This window comes from Scleropages formosus, chromosome 15, assembly GCF_900964775.1.
Source record: "Scleropages formosus chromosome 15, fSclFor1.1, whole genome shotgun sequence".
Taxonomy (NCBI): domain Eukaryota; kingdom Metazoa; phylum Chordata; class Actinopteri; order Osteoglossiformes; family Osteoglossidae; genus Scleropages; species Scleropages formosus.
This window is the reverse complement of record NC_041820.1, coordinates 8,547,851-8,567,820: the sequence shown is the minus strand read 5'-3', so window position 1 is coordinate 8,567,820 and position 19,970 is coordinate 8,547,851. Positions and strand designations below refer to the sequence as shown.

The 19,970-nt window shown below is 39.8% G+C and overlaps 1 protein-coding gene across 1 annotated transcript; it reads right to left on the bottom strand.

Annotated features, from left to right (window-relative positions):
* Positions 1-1,744: 1,744 nt before the first annotated feature.
* LOC108921282 (calpain-2 catalytic subunit-like) lies at positions 1,745-13,806 on the bottom strand. The gene is made up of 22 exons (XM_029258640.1): positions 13,776-13,806; positions 12,945-13,191; positions 12,261-12,330; positions 11,669-11,787; positions 11,130-11,269; positions 10,822-10,996; positions 10,576-10,650; positions 10,387-10,472; positions 9,963-10,037; positions 9,655-9,812; positions 8,237-8,400; positions 7,378-7,389; positions 6,857-7,065; positions 6,707-6,743; positions 5,580-5,645; positions 5,383-5,440; positions 4,976-5,040; positions 4,449-4,517; positions 4,275-4,353; positions 3,464-3,580; positions 2,560-2,612; positions 1,745-2,390 (listed from the first exon to the last, which is right to left on the bottom strand). Exons 2-22 carry the CDS (start codon positions 13,179-13,181, stop codon positions 2,364-2,366), a joined length of 2,091 nt encoding a protein of 696 aa, XP_029114473.1. The 5' UTR covers positions 13,182-13,191; positions 13,776-13,806; the 3' UTR covers positions 1,745-2,363.
* Positions 13,807-19,970: the final 6,164 nt, after the last annotated feature.

Sequence of the window (19,970 nt, the reverse complement as noted above, 5' to 3'; positions counted from 1 at the left end):
GTCGAAAAACTCTTTGTAAGGTGATGTCATGGTCATGCAGAGGCGTGGAAGTTTGTGACTCAATGTGCGGAATTTATTTACAGGACTATCAGCTAAATGCTATTTACAAGTGCAAAGTGCAGGTTCTGTGCTGGGAGGACGTGGAGTGCACAGCAACAGGAACTCTTGGGAGGCATGGTCATTGGATGATTCAGGCAACATGGTGACTCACAGAAGACCCAACAATGAAAGGACTCTGGAAATATGGCGAGACCGCTGTACCATTAACTGGTAACGGGAGCACCAGAACAGCAAATTTGGGCAGAGCTTCTCAAGTAAAGCAAATACAGAGGCATGCACTGTTTGAGAATCCAAAATCGGGCTCTTGCCAGCCTCTCTCTTTTAAAGCCCAGGTTGTCAACTGAATTCACTTGTAATTGGGTTCCGCAAGTTGCCATGACCCTCTGGTGATCACCGGTGGTATACAGTTTGAGGCGTGACAAATGAATTCTCATAACTCAAGGGGCAATTAGCATTACTTATAAAGTTAAAACTTTTTTTCATCCTTGAGCCTCAAAAGAGATGCTCAATAAAGCTAAAATGCCACCAAGTCCCGTTAAAATGAACAGTGTCTTCTATAGTTTACATTAGTTTTCATAACAAAACATAACATGAAAAAGTAGTTTCCCCTCATTATTTATGCCATAATACTACATGACTGTCAATCTCTGCTTATTTGACTCATGTGTAGCTATTAGTTACAATACACTTAACAAATTTTTTCCTGCTAGTTTCCTGATTTCCCCTACAGTCCAAAGACATGTGTTTCAGTTTCACTGATGACTCTAAATTTCCCTTACTGAATGAATGTGTCTGTTACATTGCTCTGAGGGTAAAGTCAAAAACCCCATCCAACCCTGTCACCACATAAAAATTATGGGATATGTAACTTGCAATTACAAGAAAATTAATAAAACATATGACAATAAATAAACATATTTCTAAAATAACGTCAGGAAACTGACAATGGAGATTGGGAGGAATGCAGATAACTGTTGTAAGATGCACACTCAAGAGTTTTGAGAAGAAAGAGAGATGGGCCTACAATTGTGGTCCAAGTTTGGTTGCAGAGAAAGTTTCTTTGACTGTTATGAGATGTGGGTACTTTTAGCAGCATCAGAGAATGTCGTATGCCAGATTTGAACTGTATTAGAGCAACATGTAAAGTATTAACTTCACATATGGAAGACAAATGTATTAAAGGCAGATGTCATTTTATTTTTTTCCCTTAATTAAGAGCCTAACTGGGGGACAAAAGTAGCTTAAGTTCTGTCTAAGATAATGCTTGAGCATTGATGACTGACTCCCTATGCTGATCAGTACAGAGACTCATCAAAATGAGGACATACTGACACACATTACAGCTGAGGCCACCTCCACTGCTTCTGGAAAAGCTGGTGCAAGCTTCCAAGATGTCATTATATATATAAAACTGTGTGTGTGTGTGTGTGTGTGTGTGTGTGTGTGTGTATACATCTTTTTTGACACACATGCAGGGGAAAAGGCAAGCAAGATGGTAATGCACCAAGTAGTAACATGTGAAGTAATACAGAATTAGTACTGTGAATGAATTTCTGGCATTCCTGTCATAAGAGAATTCAGCTGAAGAATTATACAATCATAACATAGGTAAACTCAGAAAATTATTCTTTTATTTGATCAATACATACAATAGTGTCTGTATAGTATAGCTAGAGTAGGGATTTACATACAGTAAATGCAAGACAAAAAAAAAAAAATTGTAAAAGTCCACCACCAGTTTCTCGGTTAGTACTCCACACGATTCAATTGTATAACTGTTAACTTTACAGTTTTTATTCCATTTTCCCATTTCGTTTGTAACCATCATTACACCATCTATTGAATTTGTTTGTTTTTTTAAGGAAACGGTATTGGGATCATTAACCAGTGTAATAAAATAGTCCTCTTCTGCATATATAAGCAAAATTAATGTTTATGTGAGTCAAAAAATGTATTAGTCATTCAATTTTGTATGCTCAAATTCCATACTGGTTATTAACTACAGTAATAAAACAGAACTTCTGTAAATATTTTTTTGGTGGCGTAGAGGTTAAAGCCATCACTTTGTACTTTAAGATCCCACATTCTGGACACATTCTTGCTGTAGTGCCTTTGAGCAAAGTGAATTTCTGCACTGATACAGTAAGTTTCCCAATTTTTAAATGTCTTCAATATTTGAAAGCAGTTTGCTTTATAAAGGAGAGAATTGTCAGAAATAATTACTGAAGATTTTTACATTTTGATTCTCATTCACTGCCATGATTCTTAGCTCTGTCTGTTGTTTCAGTGAGATTCATGATAGCTCAGGAGTAGATGGCGAGGTGCAGCCACTGTAACAAAACATAGCAAGTTTCTGGTCACAACGCTGCACTGTATCAAACTGCTACATTTTCAAATACAGTCTTTAAGTAAAATTCCTTTTCTGTGCATTCTTACCTAGCTCCAGATATTAAAAACGTTACTATTCATGCACTGATTATAAATGATAAATTACCTTACCTCCTTTTGTTGAAGATGCATTCCATTTCCTTTGGACAGGGTATGAAATGTTTCTATGAGAATATTAGTCCTTTTAATTTAGAGTCACAAAGTTGGGGAAAATCAGTGTATAACACACTATTCTTCTTTATTCTGTTACTTCACGACATGCAAGAAGATACAGATTTCAAATTGCTGATGCTTTTCTTCTAAGCCACTTAAAAGTATCTACCCATATATCCAGCTGGGTAATTTTACTGGAGCAAATGAGGGTTAGTACCTTGTTCAAGTGTTCTACAGCCAAAAGCAGGATTTGCACCTACTACCTTTGGGTCCAAAGGCAACAGCTAGAACCACTACACTATCAGCTGCACCATAATTAAGCTCTCTAATGGAACAGTCTTAAAGTGAGCTCAAAAAGGAAGCACCCAGTGAAAACACCTAGTAGCTTACATGGGGCATGCAAAGGAAATTAGGAGGGAAGCCCTATTTGTCATAACTTTTGTGACACTGACAATTATTTTTATATTTACATTTATTCATCTACCAGACACTCTTCTCCAAAGCAACGCATGATGTACATGTCTCAGTTATGTAAATTTTTCTGGAAATCAATAAAGTACCACCCTATCCCATCCTTATGCTTTAATGGAGCCTTACAGTAATATTTTTGACCTGAAGTCACCTTCAATGTTTTCCTACATATGCAACATTTTTAAGTTTTTGAGACTTTTTCATATTTAATGTGTACCTACAAAAAATTTGCATCAATGTTCAGCTAACTTTGAAGTTATTAGGCAGAGATGCATTAAAGCAGAAAAATGCAATGATATATAGAATTTTAATTCAATAAAATTAATGCAGAGAAATTAATAAAGTACATATTTTATGAATGCTTTCCATTAGCCCTGTCCACAAGACTTACTGTCTATGTAATCCAAGCGCAGCTGGAGGAAAATGAAACTCTGGAGGCTGATTTCTCCATAAGAGTTGCCGTAGCGGGAGGTAATGAGGTGGATCAAGGTATGATCGACCATGGTACCTGAGAGAAGAGACAGTCAGAGACACCACTTGAAATCATTCTCCTTCCAAAGTGTTAGTAAAAATGGTCAACTGCCTTTTTCATTTTTTTTTTGACATATGCAAAACTGAGTAAATACCAGAGAGGTCACACAGTTGTAGCTGAATTGATATTTGTAAATATATATTTATATACTGTATATAACATACTTATTATATATGTTATGCTGTTGTTCTTATGCTATATATTGGATAAATAATGGTAGCTTTAACACTGTAAGTTTCTCTGGAGAAAATGTCAGCTAAATGAATAAATGTAAATGTAAATTGAAATATGTAAAATATCACTTATGAAAATAAATACATGTATATATATACACACATTTTCTGAACCGCTTGTCCCATACGGGGTCACGAGGAACCAGAGCCTACCCGGCAACACAGGGCGTAAGGCCGGAGGGGGAGGGGACACACCCAGGACGGGACGCCAGTCCGTCACAAGGCACCCCAAGCGGGACTTGAACCCCAGACCCACTCGAGAGCAGGACTGCGGCCCAACCTACTGCGCCACCGCACCCCTCCCGTATGTATGTATATATATATATATATATATATATATATATGAAATTCATTTGATACATTTATATCATTAGTGGTGTCAAAGTCTGGCAGAGATACCCAAACAGGTTCCGTTTATGGCAAAAGTGATGGAGAACCTGTTCTTTGGAGTGTGTTCCACAGTTTACTCAGTGGCAGTTTTCCTGAACGAGATTCATCAAGCTTCAGGAAAAGGTCCTGTAAAATGTTTAGATGTCAGACCTGTATCATTAATAGTTGCAGTTGTAAAATATGTTTTGTGAAGATATGTGCCATTGTGTGGCATTAAGTACCCTGTGATTCAGGACTTTTCTCCACAAACGTGAGAATTCCTTGTTACTCAGTGTTCCAGTGGTTGAGAGCTGAAGAGGGTTTAGTTAAGGATACCAACTACAGGTTTCATAAATTAAAATAAAAGTTCTGAACAAAAGGGCTAGCCAAATATTAATATTCAGCATAGAGCACACATCTCAACTAGAGACTGATTAAAAATTTAATGCTCTTATTAGAGTTAAGGATCTGTGTGTGAAGTAATCGCAATTATACAGACTGTCTCTTCAAATAAACGACTGTTCGGTAACAAATTTTCAAAATCCAAATTATTTTTAAAAATTGTACATTATATATATACTGTATTTTTTTGTTTGCTTTTTTCACTTGCCTTTCTAAAAATTGTTTATAGCCAGAATTCAGCCAATAAGGAATTTCAGTGTGGGACCCCCTGAAGTCACGTTGTACCCACAGTGTTTACAGCCCACATGAGATGAACGTAATGAGATGAAGAACATTACACATTCTTGTTGTTCATTTGCAAGGATACATCCATCATCGCAACGATGCTTCTGCAGGTATCCAAGGCAAAGCCTTCCGTCTGTGACGTAGCTCCTGGAAAAAGAGGAGCAGTGTTTTTTCTTTTACTTCCTTTCTCTTTCAAAATGTTTGGTTGTCTTGGCTTTTAATTAAATGCTGCATATATTGTTACTTGAAAATTTAAGAAATTACATTCTGTTTCATGTTTTTTTCTTAAAAGAAGGGGAACACAGGCTAGACTTAGTTGAAATGCAACAAATTAGAGGTTCAAAAGAAGGTACGTAATAGTAATTGAGTGTAAATAATACAAACTCATACAATGAAGAGGCGAAATTCGGCATGATTTACTGTTCAGATTTACCACCCCTTACACCTAGTTGAATATCACAAAACTACAGTCTTTTGCCAAATCCTTACTTTTGATTATCTTCTCATTCAGAAGCTTCTGGAGTTGTTCAGCATTGATTTCCATATACTTTTAATTAGAAAAAAAAATTTAAAATATGATTATGTTGGGGAACCATTAACTGAAAACTTTTGTGCTTTCAAACATAAATTTAAATGTTATTTAATTCATTAAAAGTCTTAGGAGTTGAAGCATTACTTTACAATACCTGATCACCGTACTGGGAGAACACATTCTTGATGTTCTCTGGCTCATAGCTCTGGGAATGACTGAGCTGGAAAAAGAAGAAATCATGGAATTTAGTGTTATTAGGACATCTCAGCAGGGGGGTGCGGTGGCACAGTAGGTTTGGCCAGGTCCTGCTCTCTGGCAGGTCTGGGGTTTGAGTCCTGCTTGGGATGCTTTGCAACAGACTGGCATCCCATCCTGGGTGTGTTCCCCCACCGCTCCAGCCTTGCACCCTGTGTTGTTGGGTTAGGCTCCAGCTCGCCGTGACCCCACTTGGGACAAGTAGTTTCAGTCAGCGTGGGTGTGTGGGACATCTCAAGGTGGATTATGTTCCTTTTGCTGGTTTGTGTGAAATTGCTAATGATATAAAATTTAACATTACTAGAACTGTTCTATATGAACAGTTAGCACAGTGGGTGGTACTGCTGCCTCACAGCACCTGAGCTGTTCTGGGTTTGAATTCAGTACAGTCTGTGTGGAGTTTGCATGCTCTCATTTACATTTATTAATTTTGCAGGCACTTTTCTCAACAGCGACTTCCAACTGACACTATGTAGCATTATTAGCCGAGACCTCATTCACCCAAGGTGACGTACACTGCTAGATACACTACTTAAAATAAGTCATTCATCTACACACCCATGAAACACACTTTCTCTCTGTCGCTCACACACTATGGGTGATTTTACGGTTACCAATCTGCTTGAACAGCTCTTTAGACTGTGGGAGGAAACGAGAGCACCTGGTAGAAACCCACGCAGGCATGAGGAGACATGCAAACTTCAAACAGACTGAGTGCGGATCAAACCCACGTCCTCTCGCACCATCCAGGTGCTGCAAGAGGAAAGGGAAGGATGTGATACTTCAGTAAATACATTCAACTGACATGTATGTGAGTTTTTTCCTCCTTCTGCTCCGTGTTCGGAGGCTTTTGAATTTTACACTGACGTGCCAGAGGGTAACAACCACTTTTTTCTGCAAGTCCAAATATTGTACTGAACATTGATTGCCACATCAAATCTGTCTACAAGCTGATTGTGTGGAATATTATAAGCACAGTTCATAAGAAACAGTAAATTTCAGATTAAATGAAAATAGAGTTCATACCGTTCTGACGTCAAAATCAGGTTGAACACAGCATTCCCTGTAAAAAAAAACAGAAGAAAATAAAAAAAGGTTTTAAAACATTGGGTGTGAAAAATTTAGACTAGCACAACTGAAATCTCTCACTTGGTGTTCACAAAAAGAATGACTTACTCTACAAAAACTTTGAATTTTGAGAATATTTTAAGTAGGAAACCACTGGCTTCATTTGGATTCTTTGTTGACGGCACAATGATGTATTGGCCAGGCCTCAGCCAGAAGAATTTTGGAACCCCTCGAGCAGAGATTAAAGTTTTAGTCTGCTCGACAGGTTTGTGAGTGTTGAAGAAGGAGGCAGGAAATCTCTGCTTGCTGTTCTGAAACTGAGGTTAAAATGTAAATAATACACAATTCACACACACATTTTCAGAACCGCTTGTCCCTCACGGGGTCACAGGAAACCGGAGCCTACCCGGCAACACAGGGCGTAAGGCTGGAGGAGGAAGGGGACACACCCAGGACGGGACGCCAGTCCGTCGCAAGGCACCCCAAGCGGGACTCGAACCCCAGACCCACCGAAGAGCAGGACTGCGGTCCAACCCACTGCGCCACCGCATCCCCTACACAATTCATACATATAGAAAAAAATTGTCGCTATATTTATAAAAATATTTGAATAAGCAGAGGTTACTTACTTCTGGGGGCACCTGTACAAGAAAAAGAAAACAATTCTGTGACCTTCTCTGTAATATAACATATTGAAAGGTATTTAAAAACTGAATGACTGACTGTAAAGGAATATAGTGAAAAAAACACAACGTAGGTGTTCAGGGTTTGGGTGCTCAGAATACCCTGGTGTATATGAAAACTAAAGCAAAGATGGGTGAGCACATAGGAACTAGATGAAATAGCTATATTTCTTGTATCGTGATTTTGGTGTTTCAGTGGGATACTTTCACAGGTATACCCAAGCCAAACTGTAGCCAGTACAGTCATTTCATAGGCACGGAGTTAGTGAATCTCTCGAGAAGGGCTGGAAATAGGGACACACATCTGTTACAGAGAGAAGCTGCTTTCTGCAGTCTAGTCCTCAGTTTTATTAGCTTTATGCCCTTATTAATTTTTTTCTGTAAGTTTTGAATAGCTATTTTTGTTCTTTCGTCTTCATTGCACTTACAGTAAGTCTGCTCTTTCAGGTCTATACATTGAGATGGATCATTTTCAGGTGTCCTGTTTCATGTTTTCATTCTGTTGTTGGCACATTCTCTTCAAAGTGACATTTTTGACATGTCACGTGCCATTTGTGCCATTTGTGCCATTTCCACCATTTGTGTTAGCAGTTGGTCATTCAATGACATCATTTCCTGTTATATCATTTCCTGTTATGTGATCTCAGGACTTTATCCATATTGTGGATGACATATATACAGTTCTGTATATAATATAACATAATTTTATATCCCGCCGAAATGTGGCCGTCACATTAAAGAAATATAACTATTTCTTCTATCTTTGCTTTGGTTTTTTGATTGTAATGGGACAATTTTTACCAACCTCAAAAACGTAAAAACCAATCTGGTACATTGTAGCAAGGTGTCGATGCTTCTTGTCAGATTTCTGTATAACGGACACCAGCATATTTGCAGTGCCTTGATCTTCAGTGTGCTGAGTTTCATTTTCTACCGTCACCAAATATTGGGGATTTGTCCAAAAAGTTTCTGTAATAGAAAAAAAAAAAACACTGCAACTGAACTTGTTAGTTTACACCCCAGTTTGTCTAGGGGTTCAGGGGAGTGACATTAAAATTATTTGGACACTGAAAGACTTAGGAAGGGGACAAAATAACAACGCAACAGGTGAATATATAGAATATGAAACTATAATTGCTGCATTTTCCCATAAACACACAAGGTCACATGGGCAAAAGGGACATGAAGGGTACCAAAGAAGAAATATCAAAATCAAACAAATATAGCATATACACCCACACATTGACTGAAACCGCCTGTCCCGAGCAAGGTCGCGGCAAGCCGGAGCCTAACCCGGCAACACAGGGCACAAGGCTGGAATGGGAGGGGACACACCCAGGACTGGATGCCAGGCTGCCACAAGGCACCCCAAGCAGGGCTCAAACCCCAGACCCACCAGAAGACAGGCACAGGCCAAACCCGCCACACCACTGCAACTCTCAAATGCTGTATAATGTAACCAAAATAACCCAAATAAAACAAAAACAAAAACAAGGTCTTCTACATCTTGAGATGCCCTAACTAACCTACAAGGTTGGCACTTTCCCCTAACCCAGTGCACCTGTCTGCAAGTGTACGTCACTTCACAAATTTGTAGAAGTGGTTTTGGATGGCTGGGACAAAGGTGGTGATGGCATTACAATTACATTACATTTACGTTTATTCATTTAGCAGATGCTTTTCTCCAAAACAACTTCCAATGAACACTATGCAGTAGTGTCAGCCCACACCTCATTCACCAGATACACTGCTTACAATGAGTCACTCATCCATACACCAGTGAACCACACTTCCTCTCTATCACTTACACACACAAACACACGTACTATGGGTCACTTTAGAATCCTTAATCCACCTGAACAGCACATCTTTGGACTGTGAGAGGAAACCAGAGCACCTAGAGGAAACCCATGCAGACACGGGGAGAACATTCAAACTCCACAGAGACTGCCTATGTCTTCAGCCTGATTGCAGGTTTTCAATCAGTTGAAAACTATGTGTGTTATGAACTGTAAGGCAGAGGCCTTTGAAAGTTGTTCATGAGCTAGACATTTCAAAAAAAGTGAATAATTAAGCATACTAATATAGTCCCAAAGTATCTGCAATCTCCATTACACGTATAGTGAAATAGGTGGGAGTTAAAAGGTTTTCCAACTAAGAGGTTGTCAAAATAGTCTTTTAGTTAAGAAAAGGAACACGTTAAAGTAGAAATTTATCAAGTACCCATGTGATCAGTACATCCCCCAGCTGTGACTCCTGCAACCCATCTACCCTCTTGAGTGGAAGAGGTCCAGCAACACTCGGAATCATCCAAATAATCCGGAGAAAGAGAGCAAATGTGCAATTCACAAAAATTTTCCAGGAAATCCTGCATTGACATCCTGGAAAAAAAAAAGAAATAAAACTTGTGACAAAGGAAGCCTTTTTTATTTGTAATTTTTCAACCTGTATTTCTGTTGTATCATGCTGAGTCAGAAGTAATGAACTAGAGCCCAGAATTTATGCATTTCTGGAAAATAATATATCCTTACCAGAATTCTCCATTGTCGGCATCTTTCAGGCACTTTCTTCTGTTCTCCTCACTGACTGTTTGCCACAAGGGAGATCTACCATTAAAAAGATATAGATCAACGAAACAATCTGAGTAAATAAATCACAAGAGTAATGGACTTGAGTAGTTATGTGCATATGGAATTTTAAAGAAATGGTCTCAAGGGATCACACATCCTGACCAAACATGCTGGACAAGACTTGTACTTGAACAGTTGGTTTTATTTACTGAAATGGATGAAAATGTTTAAAGTTCCATTTGTTTCTGAGACATGACTCACACATAAATGAATTACGGGCTTCATAATGAATCTACCGTGCTCTAGTATAAATGATGACCTTTTATAAGTGCAGACCATCTACACATCAGAAAAGCATTGAAGGAAGAAGTTCACAGGTTCTCACTTGTCACTCCAGTCATTCTTCCATTCTGTAAATCCCCATGGATTCCACACCCTCACCAGCTTCATGGGATGTCCGTGACTTATCACCTGCAGAAACACGATGAAGCAGTTATTTTAATTAATACTTATATAATTAATGTATCCATTTCTTACACACTACAAAAAAAATTATAGCTCTTTCTTAACAAACCTGTGCAACTCCTGTGACAGCATAAGCATGACCAGCTACTAAGCCATTTGGTAACTCTGTATCTTCCCCAGGTGTCTGAAAGATACAGCAAAACCACATGATAGACAAAACACTTTATTGTAAGAGAGAGTGTTTCCATCAAGTAGAACTTGTAGATTTTCCTCTTTGGCTGAATACAGAATTACAACCATGAGGAGCAGGTGGTGCAGGGGTTACAGTTCTATTAAAAAAATGAGCAGGACTCACCACTGCAAGGGTTGCACATCCCATTAGGGATACGTATTTCTTAGCTCTATCCATGAGATCCCAGAGGTATGAGAGTGCAGGTTTCAGTATGAATCCCACATATGCCTCCCCAACAAAGTCCATCAATCCCTCTGACACACTCCCAGCTATCACATCAGCATAGGACCCACAGACTCTGAAAGTGAAATAGAAAGGAGACATCAATGACATAAAGAGTTATGGAGCCATAGCTCTTTTTTCTCAAAGACAGGGTTTACCCTGTGACGTATTTTGCATGATCTAAGATTGAAAGAGATGAAGTTCCTTACTTGGCATAGGCTTTCTCCAACAACGGAGCCCAGTACTCTACCTCATTGTCTCTATTCGGATGAACAAAGATTAATTTGCCATCTAATGTTGGCAACTTATCATCAATCACGACGTCCACCCATTTCCCAAATCTCCAGAACTGAAAAATAAAGAAATGTTTATTTTAATATATACCCTTGGTCACCGGCAGCCAGTGAAAATAAAGTGAGGGCTCAAATTGTTTATACATAAAAGTAAAAATAGAACAAGTACATGGACATTAGTGCCTTTTAATTTGGTGTCTTTCAGAACATTGCAGTTAACTTACAAGTGGAGTATGTAATGGAAATGTCAAAAAAAAATCAGTAGCTCTTTATTTTTATACTATAAATATGTTATAGCGTTTACATGTGTACTATAAAAATTCTACACTCATCTGGGTTACTCCGTTTCAATTTTTTTTTATGAAGTCTTTGTTCTTAGTATTATGAGTAACCTTGAGATATACGAAGGCTAAAATATTTTCAACAAGTAATTTTGCTGTTAATTTGAACTTTACCCTGAAGTGGAAGATTCCAGCATAATCATTTCCAAATCCTTGGTCAATTGGCAGCACTTGTTCCAATATTCTCGTCTGAAATGTCATTGCGCCAATAGCAGCCAGAAACCAGCAATCACCTGCAGATGAAAAGAGCCAAGTTAAATTTTTGAGAATATAGTGAATGAAATTTTAATGATGAGTTCTTGCATTTTAATGCATACACTGCCACTTTACTAGCATGTTGTAATTCAGTGCACTGAAATATGAAGTCATTTGTGAAACAAATAAAAATTCCAAGTTTAACTGTGTTGGACGTGTTGAACTGTGCTTCTCTATACTGAAGAAGTAGAAAACAAAGTATAGTGACAGCCAGTAATGTAGGGGTTAGAGCAGTTCTCTCTGTACCCGGAGGTTACAGGTTCAAGTTCCACCTCCACCTGTGGTACCCTTAAGTACCATATCTGTTTTTAATTGTTCTATTAAAAATTATCCAGCTGTATAAAACAGGGTAAATGATTTTAAGCAGCTTAACATTGTAATTTGCTCTGGAGGAAAGTGTTGGTTTAATGAATAAATGTGCAAAAAAATTAATAAATATTGTAAACCTTACCTACTTTCCCCTGCATAAAGTCAAACCTTGAAACTCCTTGCACAATTAAACATGGGTTTTGCACAATTTTCTGCAATACAATATATAAATTGCAATGTTTTATTGAATCACCTCTGCACAGCAAGGCATTTTGGTTATTTCAGACAACTTCAAAGGGGCAAAATGTGGTTTTTAATCTTTGATCTAATTGTGAAAAATTAAAACAAAATAAAACAGAAAGATCAGCATCACAGTTCATGGAGTGTAGGTTTCTGTTAAACAGTAAGGAGTCCTTCTATAACAATGTGGATGCAAAATGTAATTTGTGCTGTAAAATTTGCTTAACAAGCCCTCAACTAACACTTATGAGAACATATTCAAAACACAAGTCTTGGAGACGTAAAGTTGCCATGCAGCTTCACATCTCATTTGTCTCTCAACCACCGAAGAAACTCAGAAATATTGTGCTAAAGGTTAGAAAAGGCAAAGGAAAGAGTAACATGCGCAGACGAACTGCACAGACATTTCTTGAATTCTGCGTGTGTGTGTGTGTGTGTGTGTGTGTGTGTGTGTGTGTGTGTGTGTGTGTGTGTGTGTGTGTGTGTGTGTGTGTGAGACCTCACTATTGATTTGTTACGAGTCCTTTCATCATGAAGACCATAAGTGGAAATGACATCTCAGTAAAATGACAAAGGTACAACATACCCATGGTCTTTTCCAGACCACCCTGGCCAAATCATGGTCCTTCAGTACACCGGGACCAATGGAGCTGCTGTCTGGGGGGAAGCTGCCATCAGTGAACCTTAGCCTGTTGTCCAGGCAGTACTGGCGCAGTGTGTGGAAGTCTTGCCTATGAAATTTAACAGGGTTTTTGAGGCTTCCTGCTCCTTCAACCCTCCTACGGTGCTCAATAATGTCCAGAATCACACCAGGAGGAGGCATTTTTGTCAATCTAGAAGAAAAAAAGAGATGAATGAAGAGGTTGAGGGCAGTGATCACAGCTCTAAAGACTCAAACAATGGGAGAGCCATTATTGTTGCTTTCCTTAGCTTTAATCACTATTGCTTCTGTAAATACTCACCTATATAAATAAGCTATGTGGGAAACTGATAGCTTTTTTTCTTTGGAATAGATACAAAGAAGAATGAAGTGATCAAGCACACATGATACCAGTTTAACACACCAAAGTATTAGGCAAGTAACTGAATCTTTCAGAGACAGTGTTTTAAGTGTAAAAGGCCTATAGGTGACGATTTGACACATGAACTAACCGAATTATAACATGTATTTCCTTAGTACAATTGCGTTGAAATTTCTTGCTGGATATTTTTATTATTATTATTATTTTAATGCATTGAAATTGTAAAATCAAAAACCCAAGTAATTTTTTTCGATAAACAAAAACTGAATTTTTTGCATCATCCTTTCTTCAGCAAAGCAGTCTAATTACAGACAGACACACACACACACACACACACACACACACACTTTCAGAACCGCTTGTCCCAGACGGGGTCGCGGGGAACCGGAGCCTACCCGGCAACACAGGAGGGGGAGGGGACACACCCAAGACAGGAGACCAGTCTATCACAGGGCACCCCAAGCAGGACTCAAACCCCAGACCCACCGGAAAGCAGGACCCAGTACCAACCCACTGTGCCACTGCACCCCCTTCCAATGCTGAAGTAGCTGTAGTAAAAAAAAAAAAATAAGCTTCTGCTGTTATGATTCACACATTGAAGGAATTGCCCTTCTGGCTGTAGCAGAAAACAAGTGACAATAGCAAAAGTTCAACACATAGCACAGATAGTAACCTTACCTTTTCTTAACGTGAGCTATAAGAAACACACAGTAAGTGAAGTCTGTCGTAGAAATATCGGTCCAAAGCTTTTGCCCTCCTTTTATAAGCACTGAAAATGGTGAACTTGCAAGGGTTGTTTACTGGTTCACTGCGCTTTTGGCAAACTCTGCCATCTCCACCCCTAGGCAAACATTCCATCTTCTTTCATGTCAAATAGCTTTGTTTCTTCATGCAGTCACCAACTTCACTGTATCTCATCCAATGCAACAAGACTAGACTTGTAGGCAGAACAACAACTTCTTTTTGGGTCCTGCCTAATGTGAATTGAGTCAGATATTAACAGTGTTGTCAGTATTAACTGTGTTTAATTGTTATGGAGTTTATCTTAATAACAAAGTCATATTTCACAGTAAATAAACTCTACAAATACAAATGTGTACAACACATAGTATGTGAAGTTTCTTTTTAAGACTTGGATTTTTCTTTCCCTTTATTTTATTGTATAATTGTATGTGCACCACAAATACACACACACACACACACACACACACACACACACACACACACACACACACACACACACATTTTCAGAACCACTTGTCCCATACAGGGTCGCGGGGGAACCGGAGTATAACCCGGCAACACAGGGCGTAAGGCCGGAGGGGGAGGGGACACACCCAGGACGGGACGCCAGTCCACTGCAAGGCACCCCAAGCGGGACTCGAAACCCAGACCCACCAGAGAGGAGGAGGACCCAGTCCAACCCACTGCGCCACCACGCCCTCTTGCACCACAAATATTTCTATAAATATGAAGCAATTTTTTTAAGTTTACCTGAGGCCTTTTATTTAACTGGTCATGAAAGGAGAAAATTAAACCCCATACAGCAGGAGGTATAAGACCAAAGGGAATGCAGTATTAGGTTATTCTTTTCATGTCAAAAATGCCCATATACAAGCAAACAAGAGTGCATTTCTTTTATAAGACAATCTAAACAAATGCTACAGTAGACCCTTGATTTCAGTTGACACAAATAATCTATACTTATTTGTTATTGTTTCTAAAACCATAAAAGTTGATGCTATTTTAATATTTGAGGTTATGGGGGTGCGGTAGCGCAGTGGGTTGGACCAGGTCCTGCTCTCCAGTGGGGCTAGGGTTCAAGTCCTGCTTGGGGTGCCTTGTGATGGACTGGCATACTATCCTGGGTGTGTCCCCTTCCTCTCTAGCCTTTTGCCCTGTGTTGCTGGGTTAGGCTCTGGCTCCCTGTGACCCCATATGGGACAAGCGGTTCAGACAGTGTGTGTGTGTGTATTTGAGGTTATATATTTATTTAAATGTGTTGGTATGCGGGGGAAGGGGGATGTGGTGGCGCGGTGATGCAGTGGGTTGGACTGGGTCCTGCTCTCTGGTGGGTCTGGGGTTCGAGTCCTGCTTGGGGTGCCTTGCGACAGACTGGTGTCCCGTCCTGGGTGTGTCCCCTTCCCCTCCAGCCTTATGCCCTGTGTTGCCGGGTTAGGCTCCGGCTCCCTGTGATCCTGTACTGGGACAAGCAGAACAGACTGTGTGTGTGTGTGTGTGTGTCTGTGTGTGTGTCTGTGTTGGTATGTTGCTACTTTTGTGAACCAGTGAACTGGACTACCAGCAGGTAAAAACATGACTTGTGGCCAGACTTCTGTCAGTTCACACCCACTCCAGGCTTCTGCTGTAGTGTTTTGAGAAAGAAATAAGCTCTGAGTTGCCCTGATAAGAATACCCTGATGTGTATATTTGGCAAATAGTGTATAGTGTATGTCCTATATAGTCAAATGAGCAGCTAGAAAAGTTCATTTTAATGTGGGACCCCAGTACTGTAAAGTTTTCATTCCTAAACCAATCTGTTGGCTGTGGTGGCAGATTTTTTTTTACATTTATTTATTTAGCTGATGCTTTTCTCAAAAGCAACTTACCGTGTTCATCTATTTACAACTATTTACCCGTTTAAACAGCTGGGTAATTCTACTGGAGCAATTGAGGGTAAGTACCTTGCTCAAGGGTATCACAGCCAGAGGTGAGATTCAAACCTGCAACCTTCAGATCCAAAAGCAGCAGTTGTAAACACTATGCTACCAGCTGTCTCTATTATTATTATTATTATGATGCACAATAAACAGACTCAAGAGATTTGACTGTTTTTGATGTAATTGCACCAAAGTAGATCGTCAATCTGCCTACTGTCTGTTTTGAAGTTTGTCTGTTTCCTTATGTTGTGCTTCTTGATGTCTAGTTACAGTAACAGAATGTAAGTGGTCTAACTGGTAAAACCACAGCTTTTGCTGGAGCTACTCTGCTGCTTTATTTATTTAGGCAGGCTGCTTCAAGTATTAAAAGATGACTGCTATTTAATTACTTGTCACTCAGAGCAGACCAGGGAGCCAGCTGTGGTTTCAGGTGCAGGATCCTTTATTGCTAAGGTTTTTGGGACAAGACAGTACTTGTAGTCAGGAACAATCATGGTGAATCCAGCACTCAGTCGTTGTACGTGAGGAGAATTTGAGGTTGTTGTGAGGGTCAATGCCATAGGAGACAGGAAGAAGGACAAGGGAACTAGGAGACCAGTTGACAGGGTACTGCAGAAGAGTCATGATCACAGGAGGGACTGTTATCGCAAAGAGATTCTGCAACTTGGAAGGAGCTGGGGATGGTTCTTGTAGCCCACTGCTCCAATTGCCATGAGGTCACAGGCTTAAGCAGAGTCAGGTACTGGTGGTTGCAATGCAAGTGCAGTCATGACACTGCTAAGTTGTACACAATAACTGCTTACTGGTATTTGTTAATTTAGCAGACACTTTTCTCCAAAGCAACTTCCAATGAACTCACACACACACACACACACACTTTCAGAACCGCTTGTCCCATACAGGGTCACAGGGAACCAGAGCCTACCCGGTAACAGAGGGCGTAAGGCCGGAGGGGGAGGGGACACACCCAGGACGGGACACCAGTCCATCGCAAGGCACCCCCAGCAGGACTTGAATCCCAGACCCACCGGAGAGCAGGACTGTGGTCCAACCCACTGCGCCACCATGCCACCACGCCCCCCCATATAATGTATGGAACACAAAATTCTTACTTTTTAATAAAGCTCCTCCTCCTCCTTCCATTTATGTCGTGGTAAATGCTGGAACTAAATTTATTAGGTCTGTCAGCAACAGGAAAGGTTTCCCTTAAAAACAGGATCAAATACCACTGATTTGCATTTGAGTTTGCAGCGTTTTGACTTGTATTCGAAAGGCCGCATTTTGTTTATTAATTCTCCCAATAATGATACGGCATTTTTTTGAGAAGAGCGTGTAAAAGTGAAATACGGACTGTGGCATTCAATGTGTGAGCTTGCTCACACACACAATGAGCAAATAAGTTTTAAACATATAAAATTATTGCTTTATGGGATTTTCATGTTCAGTAAGGGTTTACCACCATCCTTTCCTCTGTAATATGATGGTTAGCTCTAGTGTGTAAGGAGGATCTTTGTTTGCCATCTTTACTTCCTTTAATTGTTTTGTGTTTATAGTAGAACATTAGATCGCCAATTCTGTTAGCAATATCTGCTTAGCTCATGCTATCAACATGGAAATGGTACATTCTATGCTGGGAATGAAAAATAAGTTAACCATGAAAGCCTTTAATAAGCGAAAACTGTCGTTTTGAGAAGGTAGCACTTGCGCATAAATGTTCAGATGCAAACTATTAGACTACAATGTTCTGCTCATTTGCAACTAGTTAGGCAGCATTGCAGAAGTAATTTCACAGTACAGAACTACAGTATGATAAAGAACCGTGATAATCATTTTAAAAAAATAAATATAAAAATGGCTACTGTTGCAGAGAAATAGTTGTCAAACCACTATGTTTCATCAACCTGCTTATTGCAGCAACATGCTGAGACTTATTACCTTTATTTGTGTCAAATGCAATTATAACAGTATGCATGAACCCTACTGCCTGTAAGATGAACATTTCTCAAGGATTAAAAAAAAAGAAAAAAAAACTTAAAGGTGTGCCACATTACTGTCATCCAAATGAAAAAAAGGTTTTGACATCAGGCTATTTAGTTTTGCAACAATTCACATGAAAAAAAGAAAAGGAAAATTTTTTTTTGCAGGTGTATTATGCTTTTTGTCTCCCTCCCCTGGCGAATATTATATGTCATTTTGAAGAGCTAAAATATTTGATTTCGTTATATATAGAGTAACATATATAAGGGGGGTACGGTGGCGCAGCAGGTTTGACCAGGTCCTGCTCCCCGCTGGGTCTGGGGTTTGAGTCCTGCTTGGGGTACCTTGTGACAGATTGGCCTCCCATCCTGGGTGTGTCCCCTCCCCCTCCAGCCTTACGCTCTGTGTTGCTGGGTTAGGTTCCGGTTTGCCACAACCCCACTTGGGACAAGCAGTTTCAGACAGTGTGTGTAATGTATATAACACATTATTATTGTTTTTAATATTGATACATAATAATATTCCATGTGAAAGATGTCAAACTCCTTTCATACCACAGGACAAATAGGATTCATGGAGTGATATTTATTATATTTGATTAACAACAGGGGGCGCGGTGGTGCAGTGGGTTGGACCGGGTCCTGCCCTCCGGTGGGTCTGGGGTTCCAGTCCCACTTGGGGTGCCTTGCGACAGACTGGCGTCCCGTCCTGGGTGTGTCCCCTCCCCCTCCGGCCTTACGCCCTGTGTTGCCGGGTAGGTTCCGGTTCCCCGCGACCCCGTATGGGACAAGCGGTTCAGAAAATGTGTGTGTGTGTGATTAACAACAGAGGTAATGACAAGCAAGAGTAAAAGCACTATTAATAGTGATTGTAAGTTATTAAAACTATATTCATCTGTACTGCTATAGTGCTGTATACTGATTCAATCTTGTTCCTTTGTTAGCCCAAGACAACGTCTAGCAGTTTACGACGCAGAACCCTGAGGATGTTTCCAACATAGGAAACAAAACGTTGGCATTAGTTTCTATAACGACACGGTCTACTCCAGAAGACGTTGAATTCCAGTCTAATGACAACAGCCGCGGAAGCCTACGTGACTTGATAATATGGAACATGTTTTTAGAACAGATCTAGCAGATGAGGAAAAACATTAATCCAGGCAATGTTAGTTTTCTCAGATATTGAAATTGGTAAAGAGACCCCTGAAGTCAATTCCTCTTTAATCTTCTTTCTTAGGGATAAATAGACCAGGATTAAGAAAAAATCCTAGGTACCTGAAACCTGTCACTCTAAAGGGGACAACACACCTGTGTTTAAAATGCAAAACCTCTCCGAACATTTTGACACATTTATTCTGGGAACGCGATAAGATACGAGTTTACTGGACTGAGGTACTCGCAACTAGTGAAACAACCTCCATTAATTTTCTCCATTAATTTTCTTGAAAAATTCTAACACAGATTTCCTTTTTGATAACATTCTGGCACACAAATGCTCTACTCTTACATACGTCTCTCTTTCCTGCCTCCTTCCTATACTCCTGCGCCACCTAATGTGCAGGAGGAACAGTTTTACTGTTACACATACAAATAAAAAAAAAAACACATTCCCTTCTTTCTAAAAACATCACACCACACTGCTGGCAACATGCATTGCAACAGCAGGTACAACATTAGTTGGAACTAATGAAGTGAATCCAACCTCTGGCCATTTTCTATAATAACCAAGCAGGATAATTGCACGTCGGCAGTCCTGTGATCCCATTTCAAATGGACCAACAATGTCAACATCCACTTTCTAAAAAGACCCTTCAGGATGTGACATAGGCTGCAATAGTGAGACGTATGTCTTGGCAGTTTTGTCGTTCATTTGACACTTTTGACAGTTTGCAAAGGCACTTTGCTCTCCTGAGTCCATCTCTGGCCACCAGTATAGTTCACATAAATGTTGTTT